The sequence below is a fragment of the Brachyhypopomus gauderio genome, chromosome 10 (genome assembly GCF_052324685.1).
Source record: "Brachyhypopomus gauderio isolate BG-103 chromosome 10, BGAUD_0.2, whole genome shotgun sequence".
NCBI lineage: Eukaryota > Metazoa > Chordata > Actinopteri > Gymnotiformes > Hypopomidae > Brachyhypopomus > Brachyhypopomus gauderio.
This window is the reverse complement of record NC_135220.1, coordinates 6035082-6061833: the sequence shown is the minus strand read 5'-3', so window position 1 is coordinate 6061833 and position 26752 is coordinate 6035082. Positions and strand designations below refer to the sequence as shown.

The following is a 26752-nucleotide window of genomic DNA, read 5'->3' as shown; positions in this document are numbered from 1 at the left end:
CAGACATCATTGCCCAGTAGGGGGCACTGGGAATACGTCTGCAGTGATGTTTAATGTGGTTGTAAGTTTAATATCTGTTTAACAGTTCTGTTTAGTCTGGATGTTTTATATGAGACAAAGTTAAACAAATGAGAAAAGGTGGAAGATAACCAGACATAAACATTAATGATGAACTAATGGATTATAAATAGCTGTCAAAATGGCAGTAGGGTGGTGTGTGTAGTTCCTCAGATATGCATTGCGCACATACATCACTGCAGTGCAGAATGGATCCATTAGGCTCACTGAACTTTGAAATATCACATTTCACGAGGAGGAAACAGAGACAGTCACATCCAGTACAACGGTCTTATTGTTGTCAAGCTGGTGTGGTGACAGTACGCTTTTCAGCATGAGAGAGCTGGCCTTTGAACAGTCCCTAAAATAAATACCCAGAGTTCTCTGGTGCAGGACTTTCTCCACTGGCGCTCATGTGGAGATTATCAGCATTGCACCCCCACAGCTGTGTTAAGGGTGTCGGGTGGGGGCAGGTAGGGCAGTTTTCACTCCGCCCTGCAGGTCACCTCAAGAGTTCAGAGCACCACCAGGAAGTAAGTTAAGTGTAGAAGTAGATTAGGGTCAGGGTTAGTAGAAGTAGGTTAGGGTTAGTGCCAGTGATCAGTGTGAAGCCACAGGTAGGGTTAGAGTTTAGGGTTTAATTTAAAGTTCTGTAAAGATCATTTTGTTCAGGCAGCACTCTTTCTGTTCAGCCTTATATCTGTGACAAGAGTCAAGGCTCCCCTCACACCTGCTGTCAGGGTTTGAGTTGAAGGGGTCCTGCCCACATAAAAGCAAGCAGGAACTCATATCTGATGTGTAACTGGACTCTGATGGTGCTCCAGGCCACCAGTGAGCATTGTTTGGTGTGGTTTCCCTGGGTGACCATAAAGACAATGTGGAGGGAGCAGCAGTAGGGTTAGGGTAGAGTAGGGTTAGGGTAGAGTAGGGTTAGGGTAGAGTAGGGTTAGGGGGAGGGTAATGCAATGAGAGAACATGTGGAGTACCAGTGAGGAGTCGTCAGAGATCATCCTTTAATCTAAAGTGCTGTTCAAGGTAATCAGCTTCCACAAACACCTGTTATTTGATACGAAAAATCCCCATATGTACCCCATACATCACACCTGGAGTTACCCTGTTCCTCTTTATTACACATAGTGAAACAGTTTCAAATTGTTGAAATAATTCAGTGCCCTCACATGATGGTCACACTGAGAGACAGCGTTACGGCTTCATGTTTTATTTTCATATTTCTGTCAATTCAACAATAAATCAATAAAAAAACATCTCACATCATAAAAATCATCATCTATACTCAAATGACAAACACAAGGCCAAGACAAATGATACACGTGGCAGATGGCTTTAGATCACGGAGACACAATCTCCTCATAGTCAAAAAAAGATCATTTATTATTATCATCATCATCATCATCATCATGTCAAACACATTTTTTGTATTCATAAAAACACATGTAAAAGAATGTGGAGTTCAGAGATGATTATTGAGGTGCTGGTTTGATAGCAACATAATGAAACATTAAAATGATTAAAATTAAAATCATGAGTTTGTTTTTTTTTTACAGGCAGAGTAGCTCGGATTAAAACACCCCATCCCCTTCCTGCTGTCCACATTACATGATAGACACTGACCGATGTGTTCATTACACTACAGAGACTCACTGATGTGTTCATTACACTACAGACTCACTGATGTGTTCATTACACTACAGAGAGACTCACTGATGTGTTCATTACACTACAGAGAGACTCACTAGAGTGTTCATTACACTACAGAGAGACTCACTAGAGTGTTCATTACACTACAGGGAGACTCACTGATGTGTTCATTACACTACAGACTCACTGATGTGTTCATTACACTACACTCACTGATGTGTTCATTACACTACAGAGAGACTCGCTGATGTGTTCATTACACTACAGAGAGACTCACTAGAGTGTTCATTACACTACAGGGAGACTCACTGATGCGTTCATTACACTACAGGGAGACTCACTGATGTGTTCATCACACTACGCTTTCTTGTCTAACCCTGCAAATGTGTTATATACTGATTGAGGTTGCAGACGGGATCTGTGGCGTTCTGAGGAATGTAAATGGCACCAAATTGCCCTCCGTAAACAGCTCAGTTTTTGTTCAGTATGTTGTGGCTTCTGCAATGATTTGTAGAATCTCTTCAACTTATAAAATTTGTCCAACCATTCATACGAGTGGACTTTCAAACATATGCAGTTGAATTTTAAATAGATCTGACTGTAAAAAAATTAAAAACCTTTATATTGAATAAATAATAATGAACTTTTTTTTTTTTGTTTAAGGCTTCCATTCATTCAAGGGGGAGGAGGGTCTCCTCACCCTGTCATCGTGAATGGATCAGAACAGAACATTCTGTCATGGTTGAATGAAGAATGTCATGGGGGTCTCTACACTTCTGACCCTAAATCAGAGACTATTCCTTACATTCTTACTGAGACCAATGTTGCCTTGTCAATCATATATCACAGATATTTCCTGAACATCAGTTATAGAAACTGATTCAGGATAAGCACCAACTTGCAAAAGCAACATAATAAAGCTAAAAGCAACATATATTAATCACTAAGGACCCCCAAGTTTGGCAGAATCAAACCATTTTGGTCAGATGCCAGGAAAGAAAACTAAAGATCTTCACCTGGCATGGTGTCCACTGCTAACCCTAACGCCGACCCGAACTCAACCCCCTAATCATGACCTCTCATTCTAACCAGCACACCTCTGATTCCTGTCAGGTTTGTGCCAAAGATCATTAGACGGAATGGCTTTCTCCCTCCTGCTGACTCTTTCTCTCCCTCCCTTTCTCTCTCCCTCCGTCCCTCCTTCCCTCCCTCTTTCTCCCCATGTCTCTAATCTTCCACCTCTCCTTCTTTCTCTTTATATGCAGGCATCCTCATAAAAAATGGCTCACCATTCAGCAGCAGACGTACTGTGGTGTGTTCAAGAACAGCAGACGTACTGTGGTGTGTTCAAGAACAGCAGACGTACTGTGGTGTGTTCAAGAACAGCAGACGTACTGTGGTGTGTTCAAGAACAGCAGACGTACTGTGGTGTGTTCAAGAACAGCAGACGTACTGTGGTGTGTTCAAGAACAGCAGACGTACTGTGGTGTGTTCAAGAACAGCAGACGTACTGTGGTGTGTTCAAGAACAGCCACAGTCCTGCATGGGTTTCAGTGCATTTGCTTCTTCTATTTAACATCACATTTCTATTTTACAGAAGCTGATTCACAATTATTCACGTAATCATAATCTAAAGAAATAAATCAAAATAAAAATAATAATAAAACCAACCCGAGGGGTGAGGGTGGAGGCAGAATATCCAAAAATAAAAATAAATACAAGAGGACCAGCCTCTGAGATGCCCTTACGAAACACACACCCACACACACTAACTTACACCATCACTACATACACCGATACACCTGACCGTAAATGGCAGGTACATATATGACATAATGAAGCCTTGGTGTAGTGAGTGTGCACCAGTGTGTGAGTTTGCATGCATATGCATGAGTTTTTGTGTGTGTGTGTGTGTGAGTAAGAGAGTTAGGGGACAAGCCTGCAGCCTAGCATGGTCATTGGGCTATTTATCCAAGGCCAAAAAATGAAACACAGAGACTCTAATGGAGTGTTACCAATGGCGACAGATATGCAGATATGGCCCTCACATGTTACACTGGCATACAGGTAGTGAGACACACACACACATACACACACACACACACACACACACACACACACACACACACACACACACACACACACACACACACACACACACACACACAGTAATCTATGTGCACAGACACACACTTACATGCAGACATGCAGAATTTGGACGATGGTCAGTATGTCCTAATCGGTTGACACAGATGTACAATTGTGTGTTTCTCTTTTAAAAAACAGCACCACCTCTAAACAATAATAATAACTGATATGGTAGTATGTTTACAGAACAGTTTTATCATCTGTAACTACGGCTGCCACTGTGCAACATGTTGTAGTAAGAAATACATGTTTACAATGTATGTACAGTGAGGAAAATAAGTATTTGAACACCATGTGACTGCACGTTCTCCCACTTAGAAACCCACTCACGTGTTCTAGCACTGTGTTCCTTTAACACTAACCCTAACCCTCTAACCCTAACCATCTAACACTAACCCTAACCCTTTAACACTAACCCTCTAACCCTAACCCTCTAACACTAACCCTCTAAACCTCTAACCCTAACCCTTTAACACCAACCCTAACCCTCTAACCCTAACCATCTAACACTAACCCTAACCCTCTAACACTAACCCTAACCCTCTAACCCTCTAAACCTCTAACCCTTTAACACTAAGCCTAACCCTCTAACCCTAACCCTCTAACCCCAACCCCAACCCATTAACACTAACCCTGTAAACTAAACAAAGTGTCAACCACAGCATCAACCACCACTTACTGTGTAAACATTACTGCACAGACCCACACAGCAGGTAACTAGAGTGGAATGTATTACTAAAATATTACTAACCCTAACTATTAATTGTTCCAATCTTGAATCCGATTTTAAAGTTCAACCTATAACCCTACCCCCTCAAATTATATTGATAAATGAAATGTTAACTCTTTCAAATGCTTGACATTTTCGAATGTCCTGTAAATGTTTTATGACGTGTCCTTGCAGATAAAAGACCCACACCCACACACACACTTACAGTGTCAAACACCCACCTACAATGCCACACACACACACACCCACACACACACACACACACACACACACACACACACACACACACACACACACCCACCTGCTAGCAAAACAAGTTCAACAATCCCTATACACTTGTTTGGCTGTGAGTCTGTATACTATTGTCATACAGGAAACACACTAACCCTAACCATATCACATGCACACACATACATATGCACGCTGGGCCCCTGGTTTGCCACATACATTGTACATGGTTCTCAGGACACTTTTCTGCTGATCTTGCACAGATCCGGCTGTGCTTATTTCTGAGAGGGGGTGAGGTGGGGGTGGTTAGGGTTAAGGGTTAGAGGTTAGGGTTAAGGGTTTCTGTTGATCTTGCACAGATACTGCTGTGCTTTATTCGGGGGGGGGTGATGAGGGTTGGGGGTTAGAGTTAGGGTTAGTGCAGAGGGTAGCTGCTCTCCTACCCACCATACTGGCCACCTCCTGCATTGCCACTGTAAACACAGGACCCCACTCTCTGGGCGGCGAGGTCTGAAAGGTCAGAGGACCTGTTCGAAAACAGCACTCATTCCTGTTGTGGTATCTAATTGATCAGTGACAGGGTGGACAGATTCCTCCCAGTCTACAGAGGGAGCAGAAGTGTTGACGAGCGCATGGGCTGCAGGGCTGTGGAGAAGTGAAGGTGATCAGCTTCAGGGCTGCAGGTCTGTGGAGAAGTGAAGGTGATCGGCTGCAGGGCTGCAGGGTCGTGGAGAAGTGAAGGCGATCGGCTTCAGGGCCGTGGAGAAGTGAAAGCGATTGGCTATAGGGCCATGGAGGCAAACAGAATCTTGATATGCACAACAGGAATTAAAAAAGCTTCTCTGTTTTAGGCTTGGTGGTGTTTGGTGGGATTTTGGTAGTGTGATACAGATCTCTGGCTACTTCATCCTGTGGGCAAATGGTCCAAAACATAAAAGAAAAGAAGAGACAGCAAAGGTGAAGAGTCCTGAACAGTGCCTTGTCTCAGCTGGGTGAAGAGTCCTGAACAGTGCCTTGTCTCAGCTGGGTGAAGAGTCCTGAACAGTGCCTTGTCTCAGCTGGGTGAAGAGTCCTGAACAGTGCCCTGGCTCAGCTGGGTGAAGAGTCCTGAACAGTGCCCTGGCTCAGCTGGGTGAAGAGTCCTGAACAGTGCCCTGGCTCAGCTGGGTGAAGAGTCCTGAGGTGGGCAGATCAGACTGGTCTGCTGTGTGTACAGAATGAGTGAGGAGCATCAGTAGTCTGCAATAGGAGCCAGATCTCGACTCAGAGCGACAGTTATATTGGTGTAGAGAGGCCGCCGGGATACTAGAGGGGAGTAGTGCAAGTTGTTCAGTCCATCCAGTCTCTGTCTTTCCTTAGAATGGCGGAGCAATGTGTACCTGAGAATGTCGGTAAACACATTTACACAGTCAGATGTGGGGGGAATAATGGAGAGTATAAGTGGGGTTGGGGGGTGATAATGTAGCTCACCTGCCCAGGAACTGCACCTCTCCCCGATGGTGATGGGGAATGGACGTGTAGCGACCAACCTCGCCCTCAGGACGACTGACCGTGTAGCCAGCATACTGGACCCTGACACACAGGAATGGACCAGCCAACATCAGTGAACCATCTCATACAAAACCATCCTCACCCTGACCTCTAGAGGAGCTCACACCTCAGTGGCAAAGCACTACACTTCACACTTCCAGCTGGAAGTGTCTACATGTGTTATCTTGTGTCCAGTTAATGCGGTCTCATACCAGACTGGAAAAGGAGCAAAAACACTGCCAACATTGTCATACAGCTACTCAGAAAATGTTTTATAATAATACATTTTTAGAGATTACTACTGCTAGTTTATTCTATCTTGCATCACAAAGTCATAAGAGTTTGGGTTAGAGTTAGGGTTAAAGTTGAACTAAATTCTTAATGGTGATGTAAGGAGCTTGCTGAACATTGACTAAATTCTTCAAATTTTCCCTGCTGAAAATTGCATGTTAAATACTAGAGCCTGAGTGAAATGATCTTTTCAACAGGGTCAGCTGGATTCAGGTTCAGCAGGTGGCGCTCAATGAGGAACAGGCTCTAGCAATTGGTTTCATGATGATGGGAGGTGATGGGTGGTGATGTGTGATGGGTGGTGATGTGTGATGGGTGGTAATGGGTGGTGATGTGTGATGGGTGGTGATGTGTGATGGGTGGTAATGGGTGGTGATGTGTGATGGGTGGTGATGTGTGATGGGTGGTAATGGGTGGTGATGTGTGATGGGTGGTAATGGGTGGTGATGTGTGATGGGTGGTGATGGGTGGTGATGTGTGATGGGTGGTAATGGGTGGTGATGTGTGATGGGTGGTGATGTGTGATGGGTGGTAATTGGTGGTGATGTGTGATGGGTGGTGATGGGTGGTGATGTGTGATGGGTGGTGATGTGTGATGGGTGGTAATGGGTGGTGATGTGTGATGGGTGGTGATGTGTGATGGGTGGTGATGTGTGATGGGTGGTGATGTGTGATGGGTGGTGATGGGTGGTGATGTGTGATGGGTGGTGATGTGTGATGATGTGTGATTGGTGGTGATGTGTGATGGGTGGTGATGTGTTATGGGTGGTGATGTGTGATGGGTGGTGATGGGTGGTGATGTGTGATGGGTGGTGATGTGTGATGGGTGGTGATGGGTGGTGATGTGTGATGGGTGGTGATGGGTGGTAATGTGTGATGGGTGGTGATGTGTGATGGGTGGTGATGGGTGGTGATGTGTGATGGGTGGTGATGTGTGATGGGTGGTGATGTGTGGTGTTGTGTGATGGGTGGTGTTGTGTGATGGGTGGTGATGTGTGGTGTTGTGTGATGGGTGGTGTTGTGTGATGGGTGGTGTTGTGTGATGGGTGGTGTTGTGTGATGGGTGTTGATGTGTGATGGGTGGTGATGTGTGATGGGTGGTGATGGGTGGTGATGTGTGATGGGTGGTGATGTGTGCTGGGTGGTGATGTGTGGTGATGGATCATAATGGGTGGTGGTTGTTCATGACCCACAGAGGGTAAACAGCTGAAGCTCTTAGTACATATCTAAAATAATAGTATGCATCTCAAATAAGTAAACCTAAAATGAAAATCCTCTCAAATTAGATGCCCAGTGCAAAAGAAATGGACCGAATTTGGCTTCAACACCCTTTGGATTCTTTAAAGACTCGTTTATGAATGCTTCAACACTTTAGATTCTTTATGGACTCTTAAACACTTCAGCCAGTCCCTTTAAGCTACAGTGAGTGGGCTTGGTTTTGAGATATATGCTTGAAGAGGATTTAGGGCTGGTCTATTTCAGAGTGGCTTTGTTTGCCTTAGGAGGGTTTAAAAGTGCTCACCTGTTCCAAAGGTCATCATCCTCCCCACCCCAGCCCCAGAATGCATTGGGAAAGCCATTTATCCTCTGGAATTGCTCAGCCGTAAGGCCACTGACCCCACCGAAAAACTCCTCGTATGGCAGCCTATGTACATAAAACAAAAAGAAACAACATAGTTGAGAACAGCATATGGGCTTGTCTAGGCCTGGCCAAACTGCGATACTTCCCCTGGGAGAAGGCTGAAGCCCCAGAGGCAGAGTGCATGATTGAAGCGCTCACATGTATGAGTACTTGTTAAGCTTGACAGCGAAATGCCGTGGCATGTCCCTACAGCCATAGTAGTTTCGGTCATTCTCCAGAATGTGGTCGACGTCATGGAATATCACACAATCCCACTGGAGATCCTTCATTGCCTCTTTGAAGCCTACATTGAAAAGCATGGCACGGTTGAACGGCTCATCGCCTGCCTGTGGAGAAAACACACGCACACACATAGGCACACACATGCACACACTTGCTGTATGATTATCTCATGACTCTTAAGTAACCCTAAAGGCGTGGAGTCTAACCATAATGGATATTACTGGCTGCTGAGTATTCACACAAGATCCTCCACAAAACTCCTGTGAACTTCAGACACTCTCTACACAGAGATAAAAACTTTACTACCATAATCAGCATTTCTGATAACAATAAAATTATTATTTCATGACTCTCAATGAGCAATAAAAATTCAGATGTGTATATGTACATATGTGAGTGAGGGTGTATATGTGTGTGAGAGAGACGGAGAGAGAGTGTATGTATGTGTATGTGTGTATGTGTGTGTACATCTTAATACATTTAAGAACAGTAAAGAATTCAAGTGGTTTTGCAACAAAGGGATGACTATACCCCACTGGGCCCGCCTACACATCCCCACCACACACACCCTTCCCCACCACACCACACACACCCATCCCCTCCACAACACATCTACCTCCTCACAACACACACACCTCCCCTCGCCACCACCCAAACACCTTCCTACACACACGCGCGCACACACACACACACACACACACACCACACACCACACACCACACACCTCCCATTCGATCCGTTCAGCTCCACCTTTACCTGCTCAACGATGTAGAAGCCAAACTGGAGTCGCTGTCTCTGGAGAGCTGGGATCAGGTGCTGGAACAGGATTGGCAGATGTTCGTGACGATTTCGGAAAGGCACCAAGATGGCAACCTAATCCAGAAAAGTGGATGGTGGATATACAGGCAGAAAACACATTCTTTTCAAACCTTCAATTTTAGCAGTTTTTCTGATGAAAGGAAAATCAGGATTTCTGACTGGCTGTTCAAACAGTTCCCACACGAACAGGTTGAGACTGCCTGTTCAGACAGTACCCACATTAACAGGTTGAGACTGCCTGTTCAAACAGTTCCCACACGAACAGGTTGAGACTGCCTGTTCAGACAGTACCCACATTAACAGGTTGAGACTGCCTGTTCAAACAGTTCCCACACGAACAGGTTGAGACTGCCTGTTCAGACAGTACCCACATGAACAGGTTGTGATTACAGTATTAAAGAGACTATGGTTATAGCATTACCGTCAAACACCAAAGCTCTCCATATCTGTTTAAGTTCTCAGTCATCCAGGGTTAGGGTGTTATTTTGTTTGGATTAAATAGAAATGTTGAGGGTTTGTGTTGAATGGTAGTGCTTGGGTTGAATACAACTGGACTTGTGACTGATGAGCTGATGAGGGGTTCCGGGTATTTAAGCCCTGGTGGGGTTTCTCTCTTGGTTCCTTCCAACCTCACCAAAAAGAAAAGAAAAATCGATCTCTGGACTTACTAACCTATAGATGACTGGACTCACTACCACCTTCACCTTAGAGGCTATAAAGACTACACCCTGCACATATGGACTCCCCAACAAAGGAGACTGACTTACACACTTAGTCAGCATTATAAACTCAGACAACTTCAATACTGCAAAACACCTCTCCACCTCTCCACTGGTGGGAAACATTTCACACACATTAAAAATTCTACTGACATCAACAACAAGGTCCAAAAACATAACCTGGTTCTGGAGGAAACTAGGGTGTCCTTTGATGTCATCTCACTTTTCACCTCTATACCCACCACTGAGGCAGTGCAGACAACTACACTATTAGACAACTCCTTACATGAGAACAAACTTCACCCAGGATAAGATATGCACTCTGCTAGACCTTTGCCCTACCACAACCAATTTCAAATACACAAATATTCAAAAACACCTATTTCTACAGAGGGTTTCTACAGACAAAAGCAAAGATTTGCTATGGGCTTAACAATGTCACCAACTGTAGCCATTCTTTAACGTAAAGATGTGGAAAAAATATATTTTTGAGGGAGGAAAAGAACAACAGATTGAAGATTGTCATTGCATTTGGCAGGTGTGTGTATGAAACACAGAGGAATTCTCTCCAAACCTTAACACTTGGTGCACTCCTGACCTAGCAACACCAACACTTCCCACGAGCAAAACACCCAAACACAAACTAAACAATGTTGTGCATGTGGTGCAGTGCAGTGAGGAGTGCTCAGATTTATAACCAAATCTGCACACCGACACATGACCACACAGGAGAGCCAGCTTATGAGCATAGGACTGTGTTTAAAGGAGAAGGGATGCAAATGTTCATATTTTGGACAGAAAAGACAAATGGTTTCAAAGGGGAGTACAGAATGTCATCTATGTCCACACAGAGTGCCCATCGTTGAAGGAAGGGGAGGTGTGAATGGAGGGGTGGAGATCCAATCCCAGGAGGGTTCACCCACATTCACACCGTAACCTTGTTAATCCTAATGAGTCTTGATGGCAGGATGGGGCTACAACTTACAAATGAGTCACACCTTGGGTCCCATGATCCCAATTACCGGTTGAGACAGTGACTCACAGAGTTTCATATATGATTCATATATATTATATTATTATACGTTATATTTTAATAAATCACACACACGGAGCTGCAACTACCTGACAAATATTACAAAGAACAGGAAAAGGAAACATAAAATTATTCTTTCCTGTTTCCATGGATCGGTTGAAATTTTCAGAAATGTTTATAAAGAGGATCTGGAGGATGGTGATCTCTGCTTTATCTCTACTTACATGTTCACATAGGCAATCAAAAGGAGAGAGTTGTGTGACGTGTAGATGATAACGGGATCATTTCGGCATCAACTTGCAGTTTTATTTTAGTCTTAAAGCACCTAGAGACATCCTGCAGAGACCCTGACTCACTTTCCAGCGGGCGATGCAGTCGTGAGGCTTCCAGTGACCACCAATCCGAAGGCTGGGATCAGCCTGCACCAAGATTCCCTCAACCTCCTCCAGGGGTCGCTCACTCATATCCACCAGCAACCGGCCGTCTGGGGGGAGGGGCAGAGGGTGGGGGGGGGGGGGGGGGGGGGGTCAGAGAGGTGGGGAGGGGAGGGGTCAGAGAGGCAGGGAGGTGACCGATGCAGGAGGAAAGACAGGAGAAAGCATTCAAAAATAGGAAATCACTGATAATCACAAGATTCAATGAGTGAGTTAACTTTTGGGTGCCAGGTGCTGGGTATTAAGTGTCAGTACATACTCATTGTGGGCAGTTTCTCAGGGCAGACATCACTGGGGAGGTACGTAAATCCTGCAGGCAGGTACGGTGTAGAAGGAGCGTCTGTCTCACTCAAGTTGAATTCATAGGGATAGTCTAATTGTGAAAGTACAGGAAAGAGGGGAGGAGAGAGGGAAAATGAGAGAGAAAAAGAGAGGGAGTGAGGTGAGACATACAGTGAGCAATGTGGAGTATATAGATTCATATATAAATAAGAGTATGTAGACTCATACATAAATTCATCAGCCTTCGACAAATAACCTGTCACATCAGAGGTGGAGGGTGGAGAGTGGAGATGGGTGGGTGGAGGAGTGGAAGGTGGTGGGAAGTGAGGGGGTAGGTGTAAAGGTGGAGAAGTGGTGGGTGGAGAGGTGGTGGGTGTAGATTGTACCGGTTCCATTGCTGCTGTAGGCACTTCTCACCACCTGCTCCAGGACCTGAGCCCCAATACTGCGCACATTCTCCCGGATCCTCACCCCCCGAGCCTGGACCATAAACAGGTACTCATTCACTGGGGAGAGGATGAGTGGCAGAGTGGGGGGGGGGGAGAGATGGGGAGGGGCAAAGAGAGAAATATATATATTTATATATTTACTATACACTCACCGGTCACTTTATTAGGTACACTTGTCCAACTGCTTATTAATGCAAATGTTGAATCAGCCAATCACATGGTAGCAACTCAATGCATTTAGGCATGTAGACATGGCCAAGACGATCTGCTGCAGTTCAAACCGAGCATCAGAATGGGGAAGAAAGGTAATTAAAGTGAACATGGCATGTTTGTAGGTGCCGGATGGGCTGGTCTGAGTATTTCAGAAACTGCTGATCTACTGGGATTTTCACGCACACCAATCTCTACGGTTTACAGAGAATAGTCCGAAAAAGAGAAAATATCCAGTGAAACAGTTCTGTGGTTGCAAATGCCTTGTTGATGCCAGAGGTCAGAGGAGATTGGTCAGACTGGTTCGAGCTGATAGAACGGCAACAGTAACTCAAATAACCAGTCGTTACAGTCGGGCAAGCAGAAAGCCATATCTGAATGCACAACATGTCGAACCTTGAGGCGGATGGGCTACAGCAGCAGAAGACCACACTCCGGTCAGCTAAGAACAGGAAACTGAATCAACAATTCGTACAGGCTCACCAAAATTGAATAATAGAAGATTGGATAAACATTCCCTGGTTTGATGAGTCTAGATTTCTGCTGTGACATTTGTATAGTAGGGTCAGAATTTGGCGTCAACAACATGAAAGCATGAATCCATCCTGCCTTGTATCAATGGTTCAAGCTGGTGGTGGTGCAAATGGTGTGGGGGATATTTTCCTGGGACACTTTGGGCCCATTGGTACCAATTGAGCATCATGTCAACGCCACAGCCTACCTGAGTACTGTTGCTGACCATGTCCCTTTATGACCACAGTGTACCCATCTTCTGATGGCTACTTCTAGCAGGATAACGCGCCATGTCATAAAGCATGAATCATCTCAGACTGGTTTCTTGAACACAACAAGAAGATCACTGTACTCAAATGGCCTCCACATTCACCAGATCTCAATCCAATAGAGCACCTTTGGGATGTGGAGGAACGGGAGATTTGCATCACAAATCTGCAGCAACTGTGTAATGCTACCATGTCTAGGGTTGGGCGATGTCTCCTTAATTGTCAGATGACGATGTTTACAGTGAAATGTCGTGATGGACGATGATATCGTTTGGGGGGATTGTCATGACCAAATTTAATAAGGGCCTTCAACTGCCTTTGAATGGCCCAGAGCAGGTTTCCGCTAATGGCAAAAATCGCACGAAAATATCTCTGCATATTCGCTACTAGCATGCCCTCAGAAAGAGTTTTCAGCACCGCCGCTAATGTGGTCACCCCAATCCGCAGCTTATTAAAGCCAAAGAAGTAAACGTGTTGGAATTGGCTACACAATGTCGGCCCTCTTAACATTTTAAGTTATTACAGTTTAGCGCGTTTTGGCAAGTCATGCTTTCTGTTTGTTTGTTTTATATTTTTCTTGCTCTTATTATATTGTCATTCATTATTCTTTCCTTTGTATGTTGCTCTGCTGTGATATAGTGAAATCCATGATGATTTATTTTAAAGCTTTTTCAAAAAAGGTAAATGCCATAGCCATTCATAAGCTCTGTGGCTTCGTTTTGTTGTTGCAACTTTTAATAAATGTGTTTACAATCACCTTCATGTCAATTTTATTTTGTAGCCTTTGTACTGCAAAATTTATGCTTTCACTGAAGTTGAAAATCATACTTTGGTTGACAATGAGCAGGCTTATTATAGCGTGAATAACATGAAATGTTTAAAATTAATACAGACATGTAGAAAAAACGAAGACAAGCTATAACCTAGATATAAATAATAATATCCTAATAATAATAATAATAGAATTATTATAAATAATATAATAATATGCCAATTAGGCATATTTGTAGCAGTAGGGTATTTTAATTATCATCCCTGACTCTAAGTTATATACCTGATTTGATAATTTTCCGTACAATCCCTGCTAATGTTTTAGGTGATGGAGACCTAAAGAAATATATCGTCCATCGGCACAACCCTAATCATGTCAATGTGGACCAGACTCTCTGAGGAATGTTTCCAGTACCTTGTTGAATCTATGCCACAAAGGATTAAGGCAGTTCTGAAGGCAAAATGGGGTCCAACCCAGTACTAGCAATGTGTACCTAATAAAGTGGCCAGTGATTGTATTCAGACACCTCTCCTAGCTTTTTTCATCACACCCATTGCTAACTATGCAGTCTCCACAGACAAAGAGCTCAGTGAGCTTCACCTTAACCCTAGCGCTGACTTGACCCCATGCAGTGACCTCTACCTTAACTCTTGCCCTGACGTGACCCCATGCAGTGACCTTAACCACGGCACTCTGCCCTAGCCCCCTCTCAGTTCCAGGGATTTCTACCCTGCTGAATCTGTAAACTGTGCAGTGAGTTCAGAACTGCTCAGCAAGCAAGCTATATCACACACTCACACACACACACACACACACACACACACACACACACACACACACACACACACACACACACACACACACACAATCATGAAACTCACAGGAGAGAAATCACATTATTGACTTAACAGAAATCACACACATATCCACATTCACAGAATTAAGGAACCTTGGATGGACCCCATCCAACCCCAGGGTCTTTGCCACCAAGAGTTTCATAACTGCCCTGGTCACCACGGCCCAAGTGAAGGAAGGACACTCGCCCACGTCACCTGGTTCTGCTTCCTCTATGGAGGGCATGATGTGGGATTGAGAAGATCCTCGATGTATTCCTTCCACCAACAAATTACATCCCCAGTCGAGGTCAGCAGAACCTTTTCAGGGTGACTGAAAGACAATTTCCATGGCTCCTCCCACTCCCAGAGTTTTTGCAACTGCAAACAGGGACCGAACCCTTACAGTAAACCTGGAAGAAAGACACTTCTCCCAGTGACCTCAGAGAAGTTCTGTGATTGGCCAGAAGTGAGTTCGATTAGCTTTATATGTTTGCAATTCCTAAGCACCTCAAACGTTTTCCTGACCTGAATTTTGACTAAAATTTTTCAACCTTAACTTGAATTTCAACTTGAACTTATGGATACCTGACTAAATTTCAGATGGTTTTTTTCAAGAAATCATGGTTTCAGGTTCAGGTTCTGGTGACAGATTTATCTCCATACACTGTGTGATCCAACTCACCACTAGGTGGTGATGTTGACAGCTCAACTCTTCTCTTTACTCACAACAGCACAACTTCAAAAATGATCATCGATTCAGTTTCCCCTCCAAAGACTCCCGAAAGGACGAGTACGCCGAACTAAAATGTGTTGTTTGGTGCCAGCATATTCTGTATGGTCAGAGAATCCTGCAGTGGACGGGCGAGAAGGGCCGTTAAAGCAGAGGGGTTTCCGCTCTGCCCATTAAAGCAGAGGGGTTTCCGCTCTGCCCATTAAAGCAGAGGGGTTTCCGCTCTGCCCATTAAAGCAGAGGGGTTTCCGCTCTGCCCATTAAAGCAGAGGGGTTTCCGCTCTGCCCATTAAAGCAGAGGGGTTTCCGCTCTGCCCGTTAAAGCAGAGGGGTTTCCGCGCTGCCCGTTAAAGCAGAGGGGTTTCCACACTGCCCGTTAAAGCAGAGGGGTTTCTACGCTGCCCGTTAAAGCAGAGGGGTTTCCGCTCTGCCCGTTAAAGCAGAGGGGTTTCCGCGCTGCCCGTTAAAGCAGAGGGGTTTCCACACTGCCCATTAAAGCAGAGGGGTTTCCGCTCTACCCATTAAAGCAGAGGGGTTTCCACACTGCCCATTAAAGCAGAGGGGTTTCCGCTCTGCCCATTAAAGCAGAGGGGTTTCCGCTCTGCCCATTAAAGCAGAGGGGTTTCCGCTCTGCCCTTTAAAGCAGAGGGGTTTCCGCTCTGCCCATTAAAGCAGAGGGGTTTCCGCTCTGCCCATTAAAGCAGAGGGGTTTCCGCTCTGCCCATTAAAGCAGAGGGGTTTCCACACTGCCCATTAAAGCAGAGGGGTTTCCACTCTGCCCGTTAAAGCAGAGGGGTTTCCACTCTGCCCGTTAAAGCAGAGGGGTTTCCACTCTGCCCGTTAAAGCAGAGGGGTTTCCACTCTGCCCGTTAAAGCAGAGGGGTTTCCACTCTGCCCGTTAAAGCAGAGGGGTTTCCGCACTGCCCGTTAAAGCAGAGGGGTTTCCGCACTGCCCGTTAAAGCAGAGGGGTTTCCGCACTGCCCGTTAAAGCAGAGGGGTTTCCGCACTGCCCGTTAAAGCAGAGGGGTTTCCGCACTGCCCGTTAAAGCAGAGGGGTTTCCACTCTGCCCCTTAAAGCAGAGGGGTTTCCGCTCTGCCCGTTAAAGCAGAGGGGTTTCCGCTCTGCCCGTTAAAGCAGAGGGGTTTCCGCTCTGCCCGTTAAAGCAGAGGGGTTTCCGCTCTGCCCGTTAAAGCAGAGGGGTTTCCGCTCTGCCCTTTAAAGCAGAGGGGTTTCCGCTCTGCCCATTAAAGCAGAGGGGTTTCCGCTCTGCCCATTAAAGCAGAGGGGTTTCCGCTCTGCCCATTAAAGCAGAGGGGTTTCCACACTGCCCGTTAAAGCAGAGGGGTTTCCACTCTGCCCGTTAAAGCAGAGGGGTTTCCACTCTGCCCGTTAAAGCAGAGGGGTTTCCACTCTGCCCGTTAAAGCAGAGGGGTTTCCACTCTGCCCGTTAAAGCAGAGGGGTTTCCACTCTGCCCGTTAAAGCAGAGGGGTTTCCGCTCTGCCCGTTAAAGCAGAGGGGTTTCCGCTCTGCCCGTTTAAGCAGAGGGGTTTCCGCACTGCCCGTTAAAGCAGAGGGGTTTCCGCACTGCCCGTTAAAGCAGAGGGGTTTCCGCACTGCCCGTTAAAGCAGAGGGGTTTCCGCTCTGCCCGTTAAAGCAGAGGGGTTTCCGCTCTGCCCGTTAAAGCAGAGGGGTTTCCGCTCTGCCCGTTAAAGCAGAGGGGTTTCCGCTCTGCCCGTTAAAGCAGAGGGGTTTCCACACTGCCCGTTAAAGCAGAGGGGTTTCCGCTCTGCCCATTAAAGCAGAGGGGTTTCCACTCTGCCCATTAAAGCAGAGGGGTTTCCACAACGACATGAGCTTGTTCACAAAACATGTGGCTCAGGGTTGCTTTGGTTTGGGGTCAATGGGAAAAGAAAGTATTCTGGGAAATGTGTGTAAAATATTCTGTTTTGGAACTGTTGGTCATGTAGGTACCTGTTGGGTAGTTACTGTAAACTTGGCAAACTAATTATACACAGATGCACACTCTAAACAGGTGAAAACACTGTCATGTGAAACTATGTCAGGAGAGGCCCATCACAGCTTTAAGTACAAATCTAAACACTTAATTCTCCCCAACGTTCCCTAACCGTCTTTCTCTGCACCTCTCTCCAAGTATTATAATTAAATATTTGGACCACACACACACACACACACACACACACACACACACACACAGCTGTATGACTAAAACTCTTGTGACAGTATCTCCTCTGATCAGTACTGTGTGGTCATGCTGAAGTCATGCGATGGCTGTCTGAGGATTGATCAGAGTCCTCAACAAATAACTCTCTCAAGTCACATAAGATAATCATATATTATTAAGGAGTTTGAGTTTCTCAAACAGCACTTCCTGCCATGGGTCAAGAAGAAGAACTGTGCATTCCACAGCAAGATAATTTTCATGCATGATGATGCACCGTCTCATGCTGCAAAGAACACATTTGCATCTCTGGCTGCTATGGCTATAAAAGGGAACAAACTTATGGTGTGGCCCTCATGCTCCCCTGACCTCCACCCCGTTGAGAACGTCTGGAGCATCATCAAAATGAGTGTCTATGATGGCGGGAGGCGGTTCACATCTAAGCAACAGTTCTGGGAGGGTGTTCTGTCCTCATGCAAAACAACAGAAGCAGATACCATCCAAAACCAGAGAGTTCAGAAGCTCCTTTCCAACAAGTGGCCCTATGTGCAAATGTAACATCACCTACAATAAAGTTTTAACTTGAAAACTGTTTGATTTTAGTTTGTAATAACCTGCCAATGCTTATAATTTCACAAATGACAATTTTTTGTTCTTTATAAAAATGAAAAGGTTGAAAATGTTTGGATTGTGAAACAGTGATAATCCTGAGCACATGTAAGACTTTGGACTGAATTAGATGAACTAATGTACCAGTTTTACAGGTAAGGTCTGAAACTGTTATGAGCCCACTCTTATGACTGGTATTTCTCAAAATGCCTTGACTTGAATGACCCACTTTTTAGTTATACCATGTGAGCAATGTTCAGACTTAAGCTTAAGACGTAAGACTGTCTTAGCCTATGACCTGTTACAAAAACACAGAAGTGAACTAAATGAAACTCGGCCCACACCAGACAACTTCCCAGAAGGCCCAGATGTCAGCTAACACAGCGAAGAGATAAAGAGGGTAAAGAACATCCCCCTCTCCCTCCATCTTCTCCCCCCCTCCCTCCATCTTCTCCCCCCTCCATCCATCTTCTCCCCTCTCCATAGGCAGGGGCACACGAAGCACAGAGGAACGTGGCAGCTGAGGTAGAGACCCAGCTCGCCAGTGCAGCTGCTGGTCACACAAAGTGATTGAGGTGAGGGAGGAGCTAGCAGAGATGAGGGGAGGGAGGGAGAAGGTGTGAGGGAGGGGCTAAGAGAGATGAGGGAGGGTTTACGGGGTGAGGGAGGAGCTAGCAGAGATGAGGGGAGGGAGGGATAAGGTGTGAGGGAGGGGCTAAGAGAGATGAGGGGAGGGAGGGATAAGGTGTGAGGGAGGGGCTAAGAGAGATGAGGGGAGGGAGGGATAAGGTGTGAGGGAGGGGCTAAGAGAGATGAGGGGAGGGAGGGATAAGGTGTGAGGGAGGGGCTAAGAGAGATGAGGGGAGGGAGGGAGAAGGTGTAAGGGAGGGGCTAAGAGAGATGAGGGGAGGGAGGGATAAGGTGTGAGGGAGGGGCCAAGAGAGATGAGGGGAGGGAGGGATAAGGTGTAAGGGAGGGGCTAAGAGAGATGAGGGGAGGGAGGGATAAGGTGTGAGGGAGGGGCCAAGAGAGATGAGGGGAGGGAGGGATAAGGTGTGAGGGAGGGGCTAAGAGAGATGAGGGGAGGTTTACGGGGTGAGGGAGGAGCTAGCAGAGATGAGGGGAGGGAGGGATAAGGTGTGAGGGAGGGGCTAAGAGAGATGAGGGGAGGTTTACGGGGTGAGGGAGGAGCTGAGGGAGATAAGGGGCGGGGTGAGTGAGGGACTGATAAGCAGTGTGAGGCCAGCATGCCTACATCCTAGGTTAGCTTTAACTAACTGCAGTAGGGAAGTTTGTGTTGGGAGGAAATCCCTCTCCTCTCACTGTGGATCATACAATCCTCACACTCATCCTTACACACATCCTCACACACATCCTAACACACATTCCACACCACCCTCCCACACACACTCTCCCTCCACAGCCCATGGAATACTCTTCTCCCTCTCATGAGCTATGTGAAGAGCTGCTTGTCTGTAGAAAACATCTTCCACTGTCTCATGAAACAGATTAAGAAACTGACATCACATGGCAAAGGGGAAAAACTTTTAAGAGTCTAATTTCTACTGAAGTAGCTACAGCTCATTTGATTCTGAACTGAACTGCAACATTAATTCCTCACTCTGCATCACATGACTGCCCATAACCCTGAGCTAGACTACACACTCTGAAACGTGTCTGTAGCACACAGACTGCTGCTGCAAAGCTGCTACTGTTATCGATCTGTTCCAGTCAGCTCTGAACCACCAACACACTCCTTTTTAAAAGCCTTCTGCACTTTGGGATGGGCATTTTCTCACTTTCCTCTGTCCCCATGAAATTCAAGATCAATCACACTTTGATTGATATGGGCTGAACTGGTGCAGGCTGGTGGTCTGGTTGACTGGTTCAGTCTGGTGGTCTGGTTGACTGGTTCAGTCTGGTGGTCTGGTTGACTGGTGCAGGCTGGTGGTCTGGTTGACTGGTGCAGGCTGGTGGTCTGGTTGACTGGTGCAGGCTGGTGGTCTGGTTGACTGGTGCAGGCTGGTGGTCTGGTTGACTGGAGCAGGCTGGTGGTCTGGTTGACTGGTGGTCTGGTTGACTGGTTCAGGCTGGTGGTCTGGTTGACTGGTGCAGTCTGGTGGTCTGGTTGACTGGTTCAGTCTGGTGGTCTGGTTGACTGGTGCAAGCTGGTGGTCTGGTTGACTGGTTCAGTCTGGTGGTCTGGCTGACTGGTGCAGGCTGGTGGTCTGGCTGACTGGTGCAGGCTGGTGGTCTGGTTGACTGGTGCAGGCTGGTGGTCTGGTTGACTGGTGCAGGCTAGCACTCAGTGAGCTTTTACAGATGGGTCACATCAGCATACCAGACATACACTGCAGCAGATGGAGTGATTTGGCTTGGTTTTCCCCTCTCTCTCTTTATTCACTTATCCATCTCTTCATCATTGTAAACAAATAATCATGCAAAGAGACGACAAAATTTCTTTCTTATTAGCAAATCTCCATGCAAATGACCAGACATGGGCTGGAGGGAGATGTTTGAGAAGGTGTGTAAGGTCCTGTAGAGCAGGCGCACGGTCTCCTCAGGACTCAGCAGGGCACACACTTGCAGGACCTGAGCTGTTCAGTAAAAACTCTAGTGTACTAGTGAGATACTGATCAGTACACACACACACACACACACACACACTTACACACTTACACACTCAGTACACACACACCAAAATGACACTGAGGAACTATCACCAACTGTGAATGATGATCACCTTTCATTAGCCCTTCATTACCACACACACATATACACACACACACACACACACACACACACACACACACACACACACACGTTTATGAATGCCTTACACAAAAAGAAAATAACTTCGAAGGAATTGCCTTCCTGAAGCTTCGTCCTTCCTAAAGAGACAACGTGCAGGGGGGCTGCTGCCTTTTCTTCAGGTCCTTCCTTCAGTAAAACTGGATTCAGTAACTTCAAGGAAATGACAAATGTCCCAGGGATTATCTAGGTAGTCAGCACAACAAAATAACATTCTCATGACACAATGCACCCAAAAACCTTGTAGTCCATGACTATACTATCTTGTTTCAATCAAATGATGCAGTGTCTGGAGATGGCAGTGTTGTTAGTACAGATTAGCACAAGTGTAGAAGTAATTGTCCTCTAAACCGTTTAACCTTTGGCCTAAAACCAACAGCCCTGCCGACTGCCCAAAACCAAAGGTCATTTATTGCTAATTAATTATTAATTAGGCACCAGATGTCACGGATGTTCTTCCTGCTATATCTCATGATGTAGTCCGGGGTGAGGTACGGGACAGACCAGGGGCGAGGTACGGGACAGACCAGGGGCGAGGTATGAGGTACGGGACAGACCAGGGGTGAGGTATGAGGTACGAGACAGACCAGGGGTGAGGTACGGGACAGACCAGGGGTGAAGTATGAGGTACGGGACAGACCTGGGGTGAGGTATGAGGTACGGGACAGACCAGGGGTGAGGTATGAGGTACGGGACAGACCAGGGGTGAGGTATGAGGTACGGGACAAGTCCAGGGTTGAGGTACAGGACAGGCCAGGGGTGAGGTATGAGGTACGGGACAGACCAGGGGTGAGGTATGAGGTATGGGACAAGTCCAGGGGTGAGGTACAGGACAGGCCAGGGGTGAGGTGCAGGACAGGCCAGGGGTGAGGTGCAGGACAGGCCAGGGGTGAGGTGCAGGACAGGCCAGGGGTGAGGTGCAGGACAGGCCAGGGGTGAGGTATGAGGTACGGGACAAGTCCAGGGTGAGGTACAGGACATGATAGGCAGAGCTGCGGTGAACAGAGTCGCATTAACTCATGACTGAGAACGAAGGAGGAAACACTGAAGAGAGAATCCAGATGTCTCAGCACAAACATTTACAGACACCAGGAGACACCATAACACATCCCTACTTGGGTCTCCACCCATCTTCATTCTTCATCCATCTCTCTCTTCCTCTCCCTCCCCATCTCTCTCCCTTCATCTCTCTTCCCATCTGTCTCCCTGTCTCTACCTCCATCTCTCTTTCCATCTGTCTCCCTGTCTCTACCTCCATCTCTCTTTCCATCTGTCTCCCTGTCTCCAGTGCTCAGGAGATGGAGAGAGAGAGAGAGAGAAAGAGTGAGAGAGAAACACTTGTGTGTTTTTGCGTGCAATATGCATGTGTGTATATGCATATTATTATGCAGAAGGGTGAGGGTGTATGTGTAAGGAGATGAATGAATGAACAGCTCTTCTCAGCTCTTCTCATAAGAACATCAGGAAGGACACCTCACCACTTTCTCTAAATTCACTTCTTGCCCCTCCTCTGAAGAGGAAAAGCTCCACCCCTTCACCTGGAGTGTAGAACACACACTTTCAAGGCCAGTATAGACCCAACCACCATCCTGGTCCTGTGCTACTTACAGCCCATCTATAATTTATATGCCAGACTGCTCCATGTCTCTAACAATGCCTTTCTGGTGCGTCAAAGCGTAACGAAAACCAGCAAGAGGGGGGGGCAGGGGGCAGGAAAACTGAGGCCATTCGGGTTGAGTTTTCTGAGGTTCAGCAGATTTCCCATTAACAGCAGTAAACCCTAGATTATAAAAGTACGTGTTCCTTAATACCACATTCATCCAACACCATTACGCTGAAGATCAAACAGATTTCAGGCCTAAATCACACCGAGAAAATGACAGTCAAAAACAGACCAATAAAAACAGGTAAAATAAGTAGCAGGTAATAAAAACATCTATAAGGAGACGTTTATAATAGTGGCCGTTCACTAGTACGGCCTTAAAGATAAATGTTCTATACTGATCACAGAGAAACGGGGTGGACGAACAATGACAGCGGAGATACATGTTGTGCATCTTCATAATCACATCCAGCTATTCAGTCATAGCCAGTTATTCTTGTTGAACAGTTAAAACTGGGAGATCTGAAAGCAAAGCCAGACATACTTCCTGTTACAACAGTGTGTAGGAGGACTCTTGATATCTACTTCATGCTGGGGTGACCAGGCAGCAGGGACACATGGATATCACACCCAGACACGATTCCCAGACACCACACATGTTCACCCCACATAGTCTAACAAATTACACTCTACTGGAGCTCGCTGAAGAAGTAAAGACACACAGATACCCCGAGTGCCATCACCAAAGCCCAGGTGGGCCTGGAGGAGAGGATGTCAGGCTCACCAAGATCCAGAATTAAGTGTGCAGTGATGACATGCAATGTAAAGCGTGTAGAGTTGAAGGAGATTCAACGTAAAGTGTGCAGTGATGATGAAGGTTCACCGTTAAGTGTGCAGTCATGACATGGGCTAAATGCAGAACATGGTGTAAATGTGAACCTGAACAATATGGTGTAAATGTGAACCTGAACAATATGGTGTAAATGTGAACCTGAACAATATGGTGTAAATGTGAACCTGAACACCACTGAGTCCGTTGCTATGCAGCTACACTGCTGGTCATGCATTTCCACAGAATAAAGCAATTGGACAAATATGTTACTGAGGGAACAGCGGCTGGGTTTTACACAGGAAAAACTGTGTACCTGTGTGTCCTTGGCACAAATCATCAGTTAACCATCCATTAAATCATTAACAGAAGATAATAAAAAATGCCCCCATAAAACATGACAGCTACGGCAATAAATGTATGTATATGCATCGAAGGTGCTAATGACTGACAACTTTTGTCCCGTTCGTGTCTTAAATGAAGACAGTGTTGGGGTGATTGGTGGTGGTACAATCCACCCCTGAAAACCTCACGAGTTAACAAATGACACTATATATCCGTTTCATATAAAGTAAGGAACAAAAATCTGATTTTACCGCACTCTTTTCCTAACGAATAATTCAATATATTCGATAAAATGGCCCGACTACTCCTAAATCATGAGAAAGTAAAGGGTTAAGGATTAAGGGTCGTAAGGAAACGTTGTAAACTTGTGATGTCTATTACATAAGGTAAAGTGCAAAATCAACAATTAAAAATCAGAACAAGCAAGGAACAGCAAAATATAGATATTGATTTTCATACAGTTTGTAAAGGCTACGTTCATTTCTAAATACATTTAGTCCAGCAGTACAGTATTTAATTTAAGCCAAGGTGGAGATGCTGCTGAATATTGTAGTAGTGATGTTTAAACGCCCGGGACAGTCTCAATTGGGTCGGTAAGTACCGGTGACCGTAAACACGGACCGCTGCCGGTCTACCTGTCCGCCTTGGCGCGAGCGTCAGGATCCAGGAGCGCGAGCGTCATAAACAACACGCGCCAGGCTGCACGCGCACACGCGTTAGTCGGTTACGAATCGAGCGTCCGTTACAAGCCAGTGGGCTGACGATCCCGTTAAACGCCAGATCGGTTTGTGAAGCAGCGTTTTCCGGCGGAGGTGGACTTACCGATCCCGGGAGCCGAATAGATGAAGTAGAGCGCCGAGGTGCAGAGGGAGAAGAGGAAGACGAGCCCGAGGAACGACCTTCTCCTGAACCTCATGTGCGGCGGCATCATACGGCCGGACGGACGCGGGAATAAAACCTTCAACCCCGCGATATTAACGGAAACACGAGCCACTTGTATTACAGGTTTCACCTCTCGGCAGACGAGACGAGCGGAACCTCGACGAGGGCTCCTCTCCTGCGAGTCTCTCGGTCAGCTCCGCTGCGGGGAGGCGGACGGAGCTCCTACCGGCGACAGCGAGACGAACACACAGGAACTGCGATGATAGGAGTCGTCCTTTAGTTGTTGTTTTTCATTAACCCAATATAAATGATATTCACGCGGTCCTGTTTTTTTTTTATTATCAACAACCTAATATAAATGATATTCACGCGGTCCTGTACGAATCAACAGTTGTAATGGTCCATCTCGCTCGCCTCCGTAGGCAGGACGAACACACCCTCTTCTGCTGAATGGAGCTGCGGCTCGGCCACAGTGCGCCACTACAGTCGTCACTGGGCTCGTCGGAGGGAGTGTGTACAAATTACCGTATTTCATAAAGACAATTGATTGCACAACACTTGAAATACGCAGAGATTGTGGCGTTAGATAATAAACTAACAAAACAGTAACTAGTAGGACGATTGCATAAATGTGTGTCTACAAGGAAATATAACGTTAATTAAAGTGTTGATCTTTATAATATAAACATTTCATAGAATTATGAACATACAGTTGTAAAAAAGGTTAAACCCTTTGGGAAATATGAATGGCTCCTAAAATATTATGTGTAATAAAAATTTTTTTACTGACCTACTGTTTTGTTTTTTCTCAAGATAACACTTGACATTGGTCAGATAGTTGAGATTTAGCCTAATCTGTTAATGTTAACATGCAAGTTAACATAGGCCTACTATTTAAAAATGTCAACACAGAGTTGACATTTAAGAATACAGACACAGATAGAGACACAAACAACAATACAGATTATTGTTAGAATACAGACACCAACAAAAATACAGAATATTCTTAGTAATACAGACACGAACAATTGCAAGACACACCTGAAATCGGAGGCGTCATGTTTGAACATTTTTTAGTTCTGTCACGTGCCTCTAACCCTAGGGAGCGTGGCAATTGTGCGTACTTTCTCTGATTTGTGAATGAGCCACGGCCGTTCTACCGGTCGTCATGTAACCTCAGTAGATTAAATCCTCAACTGGACTTACGGGTATACTTGACTACAATTAGCATATTATAAGGTTGTCATCATCCTAAAATAAATAATTATTTCTTATCGTGACTAAAACGAGGATCAGATCACATTCAATGTGATTATAATTCCAGGGGAGCTTTCTCACAAATTCAAGTAATATTTAAATAAAATTTCCACATTAATCCCGCAGATATTCAGCACAAAATAGTTTAATTCAGATATTCAAGACTAAATAGTTTAATTCTGTCACGTCCATGCAGGCAGTGTAACACCATCACATTAATATTATAATATCACATATACAATCTACTGTGGGACATATCTGGCCTCAAGCAACAAGACCAATACGGCTCTGCACTATTGATCTGTTGATAGATTAGATGGGCTTTAACTTGTCATTGTAGTAGGGAAGTGAGAAGTAAATAAATAGCATATTTTACACAATGTCATTAAGAAAAGCGATTGATTTCATTTTGCTCAGCATCTTTCTCTGGACTAATCTGATGGTGAAAATCCTTCTGGAAAAGCCTTCATAAAGGCGTACAATATGGTAATGCACTGTACTGATAATGCACTGTACTGATAATGCACTGAACTGATGCACAACTGCGTTGTCAGGTTATGCCAAAACATCCCTGCTGCGATCCTGGGGGCGTAGTCTCTAAACCATCGGTACCTATACTAACTACTGAAACCAATACCAGGAGTAAAAATGTAAGTGTTA

General features: G+C 45.7%; 1 protein-coding gene across 1 annotated transcript; it reads right to left on the bottom strand.

The window, feature by feature from the left end:
- Nucleotides 1–1260: 1260 nt before the first annotated feature.
- b4galt5 (UDP-Gal:betaGlcNAc beta 1,4- galactosyltransferase, polypeptide 5) lies at nucleotides 1261–25324 on the bottom strand. The gene is made up of 9 exons (XM_077018998.1): nucleotides 24776–25324; nucleotides 12181–12300; nucleotides 11772–11885; nucleotides 11435–11562; nucleotides 9264–9380; nucleotides 8424–8611; nucleotides 8166–8288; nucleotides 6293–6394; nucleotides 1261–6201 (listed from the first exon to the last, which is right to left on the bottom strand). The coding sequence occupies exons 1-9, from the start codon at nucleotides 24882–24884 to the stop codon at nucleotides 6054–6056; spliced, it is 1149 nt and encodes a 382-aa protein (XP_076875113.1). The 5' UTR covers nucleotides 24885–25324; the 3' UTR covers nucleotides 1261–6053.
- Nucleotides 25325–26752: the final 1428 nt, after the last annotated feature.